Source organism: Rhopalosiphum padi, chromosome 3 (genome assembly GCF_020882245.1).
Source record: "Rhopalosiphum padi isolate XX-2018 chromosome 3, ASM2088224v1, whole genome shotgun sequence".
NCBI classification, from domain to species: domain Eukaryota; kingdom Metazoa; phylum Arthropoda; class Insecta; order Hemiptera; family Aphididae; genus Rhopalosiphum; species Rhopalosiphum padi.
In genome coordinates, this window is record NC_083599.1 from 52,730,775 (window position 1) to 52,738,971 (window position 8,197).

General features: G+C 33.0%; 1 protein-coding gene across 1 annotated transcript in view; it reads right to left on the reverse strand.

The window, feature by feature from the left end:
- LOC132924142 (scavenger receptor class B member 1-like) overlaps positions 1–2,586 on the reverse strand; it is a 78,975-nt gene extending 76,389 nt beyond the window's left edge. The window contains exon 1 of the mRNA XM_060988266.1: positions 1,836–2,586. Within this exon, the coding sequence (XP_060844249.1) occupies positions 1,836–2,058 (223 nt within the window). The 5' untranslated portion in view covers positions 2,059–2,586. The remainder of the gene's footprint in view (positions 1–1,835) is intronic.
- Positions 2,587–8,197: the final 5,611 nt, after the last annotated feature.

The window sequence follows — 8,197 nt, forward strand, 5'->3', positions numbered from 1 at the left end:
ACAGTGGCATACCAGTGATTGGTCACTATAAAAAATATGTTTCACTATGCCATTAAACCTAACTGCTTTCATATTTTCATTATGCATAATATTTTTAACTTTACATGAATATATCTATTTATTTATTATAAAGATGTGTTGTTGACCGTTATTATACGATGAAAATATTGTTCTACTCAACTATCAATATATAGACGATCGATAGGTTTATACTAGGTAGACTATATAGATTAATTGTCACCCCTAAATTTCGATGCCAAGGCCATTATCGAGTAAACTTTCAGGTGATATATTTATTAATTTTTTTTTTAAAAACTGTTTTCTCATTTGAATCATTAAATCATTGCTGATCTCGCGCGCGTATACGAAAAAGTGCTGTGTATGATACGTGGTTTGTATGGTTTATACATTACACAATATTATAGTATACTTATAGTTACAGCATTATCCGAAACGTCGTTTACCGTCGTAAAAATTAATTATAACATAGACATTATAGGTAACCTACTCGTTTACATTTGATTTTTTTTAAGTTGACGAAAACAGTCCAATATCGTTATAATATTATAAGGCCACAACACGCATATGCACGCACAGTGAAAACATAAACCGCCAACGAGGACTAAAAAAAAAATGTTATACGTGTTTGGTGTTTATGTTAATTCATATTGTACCTATGTGTATACCATATTTATATACATAATAACATAGTCGAGCTTAATGCCATATTAGACGTTTTTTGTAAAAAAAAAACCTGCTCTGTCACATATTAAACTTCCGGTAAACCAGCTGTGCGGTTTGCGAACCGTTTTATCATGAATACTACACTACGCGATGACACATATTTATAAATGATGGTAATAATATGCGTGCATAATATGGTTATTATTTTACTGCTTGTCTTATTCTATTACGGTTTTATCACAAATCCAATCTGCGTGATAACACTTTCGTATGATCGTGTTTGCGAAATTATTATAGACGATCATAATCATTAATCACAGCGATCGCGAACAACCGATGAAAAGCGATTTGTTTTTACGATGACATAAAACGAAATCGCATTTAAATTTGGATTCGAAAACATATATAAAAATAATTATATCTTATAAGTTACTGAGCACCAAAAAAAAATTAAGCAAACCAGGCACTAGCTATAGGGTGTAAGTATACAGCAGGGCGTATCGCAAAGACGCAGTCACATATTCGCGTCGAAACTAATCACATCTAAACATTTTAAATATGTATTTTTTTAACAATAATACGACGGCGTTGGTTTTGTTTGGGATCCTATATATAGAAGACGGAATCGAACGACAGTGAAAACATTCCAAAGACCACATGGATATAGTTATGATACACGTGTTCAAGATTCCATTTCTCGTAGAAAGCGATCGTCGATCGGAAGTTTGGCATTTTAACAGGTTATAATCCCCCCCCCCAAAAAAAAAACTACGAATTTGACGATTATACTGTTATCTAAGCATTTAATATCAGATAGATTTGTTGTCAGCCATTTAAATTTAAGCCAAAGAAACTATTAAGTCTCCTCCTTCCTTAATACTAGATCAAGTCTCTGTCTATATACCTACTGACTTTTGCAGTATACTTATAATATATTTCCGCACCGACATTTAATACCGAGTTATAGTGATTCGGCGATCTATATAATATTATCACTCGCTACGACATTTAAACGATAATATATTATACATGCTCCCTGCGATACGCCCGTCGGTATATCATAATATATATCTATATAATTTACGAGCCGTATTTACTACAACAGCAGAAACTATATATATATGTTAGCAAGTCGAGTGATTTGTACTTACACGTATGTCTTGTCCGTGGATCGGCGAGGCGGCCGTCGAACAGGTGTCGGCCAAGAACCGCAGCCGGGTCCAAGCTCTTTCGCCTGTTAGCCCCATAGCTCTGACGCCGGGCCGCCGACGAACGTCTCCTGTGATCGGCGGGCACGGCGCTGTAGCTGGCGCGCCGGCCGTCGCCTTTGGAAGGCGTGTACGACAAACCGAGCATGCTGAATAAGTTCCTCATGATTACGGTCCGTGCGTTCAAGTCTCCGTTACTCTGGGTAGTGTGTATTTATCCGATCGATCGATGTTCTAAAGTGCACCCCCGCTGTGGACCTGCTGCGCGCCGATCGAGAGACGGCTCGCGGATTCGCAGGATACTACGACGATGCGTTACGGCGGCGACGGTGGCGATCGATACCGATCGATGTTATACGACTCGGGAAGATAGATCATCGGCGTACGATGGATCTTTACGACGATTTGACATAAACGGGTATAGTTATATAGTGACGAATGTGATATGGCCCGACGCTGATACGCGCACCGTGGCAAATATTATATATATATATACGATCCGCCGAAATCACTTCGATCGAAAATAATGTAAATAATAATATTGCACGATCCGTTCTATTGTGGGCAACAGTATATATTATATTTCATCAATAACCGACGGTCGGATGGCGCGTAGAGAACATATCATATCATTTACGCGAGTATGATTAATAACAATGTTAACGGCAGTAGGACAGCGGGAATTGACGACTCGCCGGACCGAGCAAACTCCCACTATCCGGTCTTCTGGAACCCCTTCTCGAAAATATACGACGGAAAAAAATTTAAAAACCACGCACAGGAGAGATGTAACAAGCGTGCGCTGTCGTGTGCGCGCGCGCTCGTTTTTTTTTCTGTTCAATTTCACGAAGGTCTTGGACATCGGAGGTCGCGACCACGACGATCGTGGCAGAAAACCAGACCGCCGCCGCCGCCGCCGTCGACAACAGCTCGCGCGTTTCACAATCAAACCGCGTGCAACCGGATACGACCTAGGGGAGGTTACTCGGACGTGAGTTCGATGAGAACCGACGGATATTTTTCTAAACGTCCTTGACGGTCACCGCTGTTTGGCTCGGGACTTATTCCTCTTGAAAATCGCACCGCTATACGCGTATACAATTCGTACACCTGCACGTACGATTATGATTTCAAAACTTGTGCAACAGACGAAAAATCGATCCAATTCGCGCGTGCTGATAAGGTACGTGAGATATATTTAATGCGCCGACCGAAATCGGACGAGAATAACGAAAAAAATTAACACGGCGCGTATTATTATTGTTATATTATCCTATAGATAATCATAATATTATATGGTTGTTGCGAACGCACATCACGTCATATGTCTGATGTTTTGTGTATAGTATATTATTAGGTATGTTGTTGGTGTAGGTAGTAGGTTAAACGTGTTCTTATGCCGTTTTTTTTTTTTTTTTAATACTCGCGTATTACAACAAGCAGTCTCGTCGTTATCCGCGGTGTGATAATAATATACGTTTTCACTGATCGAGTGACGGAGGGACTGCAGAGGTTAATTGATATTATATTATTATTATAATAAACCGTTTTTAGGCCTCGTGCGATAATAAATTATAATATATTATAATATACGGTCACGAGTATCGAGCTGCGGTCCATCGCCGGCCCAATCCTCCGGACTCGCGCTTAACACATAATAATATATTATATTATACATCATATTTCGGCCGACGGAAAACAGTATAAAATGTGTGTCCCGCGGCCGGTCGCCGGTCGAGTTGAAAAAGCGTTCAAAGCTGCGCGCTGAAATCGAACGCTTTTACATCGGTGTGCGTTATTACACGTATTATATGTGTGTGTTATTGTTGATTGCATTGAATCGCGTTAAATCTGGTTTTACACAGTAACGGAATAATATTCCTACGACGCGTGTTTTAATTCGATTTAACATTATTCGATATTGTGTTCGTTCGAATCGTGTATCGAAGGTCTCTTTTTGCGGAATATAATGATATACATCCTACCGACCTACGTCGTGCCGCCGCCGACAGGTTTCATCCGGCGCGGTGTGTCGAGCTCGCGTCAGATTCGTTAATAATTACACAGTAATAATACGTATATATAGGTAGGAAAAAGCGTATAATATTCGTTATTCGTTTACGCGATACTACGGCATATTTTGACAATTTAGATGAACGATATTGAACCGCCAACCGCCCAAATATAATGTATTGCTCATATCTACGTAGGCCCACCTACGTGGTTAATAATTATATTACATAAGTCTCACTTTTGAATCGAAAAATCTTCGTCGACGCGTCGCAACTATATATATATATATATATCCAGCCGACGATCGCAAGGTTATTATAAATGGTACGTTTCGTTTCAAGTATATTATATATAATATATATTGTAGGCGCTGGTATAATATTATTAAAAATATATATATTTTATAAACAGCAGTCTGATTATAAAATGGCTGCAGGTAGAGGTACCCTCCCGCTGCAATTGGTATAAGCTCGCAATTATTATATGGGCACTATATACATGCATATTATACGATTCCTTGTAATATAATAATAATTATTGTCCGCACGTACACGCGCTTTCAATCGACCAAGGAAATATTCAAATATCTCAGCTGATTAGCTGGTACGTTTACTGTTGCTGTATACCTGTAGCACGTAATTATAATCGTTGTACACGGTTATAAGCGTATATAGTCGAGTACAATCTCTATATGTACACATCGCTGCAATAACAATATTATTATGTTTAATACTGTAACAGATAATAATAATAATAATAATATAATGATATTCTAAAATGTAAAGCACCAAGCAGCCCGTAAAACTACAAAATGCTACTGTTATCCTTCTCAATGACTTCCACTGTACGCGTCGTACTATATAGGCGAGTATATCGTTATTATTATGCGTCGCTTTTTATACGGCGTGGACGTCGCGGTGCACCTAATAATTAATAATATACGCACGGCTACTTGTCGATGCTAATTAACACTATTTATAATCGACGCTTGTACTATATTTTAATGACGGGTGTACACAACTGTGTTGCTAATTATCACCAGGAATTCTTTTATTTATTATTTTGACAGTAGTGTCAGACTTTGTAATTATTGTTTTATGTAATAAACATAACGATATGAACGCGCGGTAGGTATGAACATCTCTATCGTATAGTATAGTATAGTATAATATACTTATACATTTTGACGAATCGACATTCTATTATATTAACGGTCACGTATGGAGGAGTGGGTATAATATAGGTGGTACCATCATCATTCATGACATAATATTTGAATATATATTATTATATTATAATGCAATATATATATATGTATATTGATTTGCGAAGTCCGGATGTAGAAAAATAAACACCTAACGTATAGATTATTAAAACTGCAATGAAAAACACGTACCACAGCTAAAAACAAAATAACCAACTCGTCGTCTATCGAATGTTCGAATGAAAAAAAGTTTTATGCGGTGGAAATAGCGTAGGTACGGTCTTATCCGTAAAATTCGCAGTTTATATCTCAGTATAAAATCTTTAGACGATTTAACATAATTTATTATACGTATTGTGCGGCCGACTTTAATGATATATTATATTGTATGACAGATAAGCATAGGTATGTCTATAATATTAATATACGAAAACACAATATCAATTATAAATATGTACCTACACTAAATAAATGCGGTTAACTACGCAATATAATTACATAGATGTGGTAATATAGTCATATACTCGTATAATATATAGAAAATAATAAGTAGGTACCTAGGTACATCCGCACCCAAGGAAGGATTAAGACTTTGGGAGCCCGGGGCAAACGATATTTAGAGGCTTACACACACGTTGATATTATAAGAACAGTCTAATATTGTATATGGTATATGTATATGTGTATAATACAGTTTCTAAATGTATAATTTATAAAATATGATAAAATATTTTATACAATCACTACAATATAGTACTTAATATATATTGTATGCCTCTAATTTTATAAATTATAACAAACAGATGAATCAAATAAATACGTTTAAATCACCTGCCTTTGATCGTTCAAATCTATTATAAGAGAATGGCTTAAAATTTGAAATTTTAACATTTTATTATATTGATTGTTTTTCTTTCTGTTAAAAATATTTAAAATGTAATTAGTTAGGTAAGTATTTTATTTTATTATTGTACACTGTTGATAGGTTGTAATAAAAATAGTAAGTATAGTCTACATAAAATAGGCAATATTACCATAAATAGTATAGATATTTATATATTGTATATAATAAAGTAATACTCGTTAAAATAACGATAGTCATCATAAATATATCAAAATATATTAAATATATTGTACTTGGCTTTTGCGTTTAAAGGGCACATGGTATTAAAATAAAAAATGATTAAAACTATCGTTTAAGTACTTAGGTCATTATTTTTTCTGAACTATCTTTCAGTAAATTCAATATCGCTGGACATTGGAAGGGAGTGATTATTTATTACATGGTCAAAATAAATACACCGTTTAAAATAAATCGAATTCAATGATCAACGTTAATAATCGATAAGTAATAATTTATAGATAGTTAAAGTCCTCTACAAATGAGAGTTTTTTTAATTAATTTTAATTTTTTGAAAATATGTGTTCTCTGCTAAAATTACTCGTCATAACTCGTAAGATTTATAAATGTTATAAAATCTTTAAAAAAAAATCTATTTAAAACCTAAAAAGAAATACAATATAAAATTCACTACACACCCCAATAATGTACCCTAAAATCAAAATTAAAAAAATTATAAGAATCTTTCAACTTTTATTGAAAATAAAAAAATTATACATTTAATCAATTTAAAAAAATATATTAACAAAAATTAATAATAACCAGGGCTCGGGACTTATAGCACTTATAATATATATAATATTTTTTAAAAAATCGTTAAAAAAATCTAAAAAAAAGCACTTTCAAATTTCATAATTGAACGTGTTTTAACATGACATATACACTTCCATAGCACTCTGCTACATTTTAAGTCAATCCATAAAAATAAGCAAATGCTTTAAGTCCTAAGCCCTGATAATAACTTATTAAATGTATGTAAAATTTTTAAATTTAACAACATAATTAAAAATTCTTAGCAAATTTCACAAAAAAGTTTCATAAATCCCAAAAAATTGAATATTTCCATTTATACCATCTAAATCGTTTTCGCTTATTATTTATGCCGAATTATTTCACACGAATATTATTTTTGTAGCTTTAAATTTAAATTCAAAAATGTATTATCTTATACGGCTTTTATATTATATCCAGTATCCACAATACAGTTGTGTAAAAATAGTTATAAGTATTTAATAAATTAAAATTAATTAACTAATTAAAAATAAATAGTTGCATAGATAAAAGCTTTGTTAACGTGTATCTTTTTTGAAATAATATAACAACCAACAATAATGCTTATTATACAAAAATGTATATAATATTGTATATTACTATCAAAAAATAATTATAGCTTAGTTTTCATCGAAATAAAAAAAAACCCGATAACTTATTTTTAAAGTCATAGGTAGTCGTTATAATAATATTAGATTAATACTACTTTATTTGAAACACTATATATAATCAATATTATTTATTATCAAGATTTAAAAAAGTTGACTATGAATATTAAAATAATGGATAGACAAATAAAATTTACCTATTATTGTATCATATGCACAACATCACAGATTTTAACTGATTCATTTACCATAAAATTATAATTTATTTATGATTCATTTGAATAAAATATATACAAGATAAATATAATATTATTATTATTTTATACACATAATTTCAGTATTGATACCTAAAGCGCCTACCCACCTATACTGAGTGGATAATTATGACAAAGCAAATATTTCTAGCAAGATGATATTTATAATTTTGATATTTATATTTACTGTCTGTTATCGAATCAATCTATCTACTTCTACACACCATCAATCTAACATGCGTTTAAATATTTAATATATTATAATAACCTATCACTCAATGATCACTGTGCAGTGTAGTGCAAAGCCGGTATAATTGAAGTCAACACAAACCGTGCCGCCGTCGCACAGAGCCCCACGCAAATAAAGACCTCATCGGAGAACATAAATAATCATTATCCATTTATAATGATGGTTGACGTTTGTTATGTATTTTGAAGTTCGTTATTAATAATTAATTAATAAATGATAACTTGTTATTAATCGTAATGCAATGCTTACTAGTTTTATCATAATATGTGATACCAATTACCAATACGAATTGGTTATCAATTAA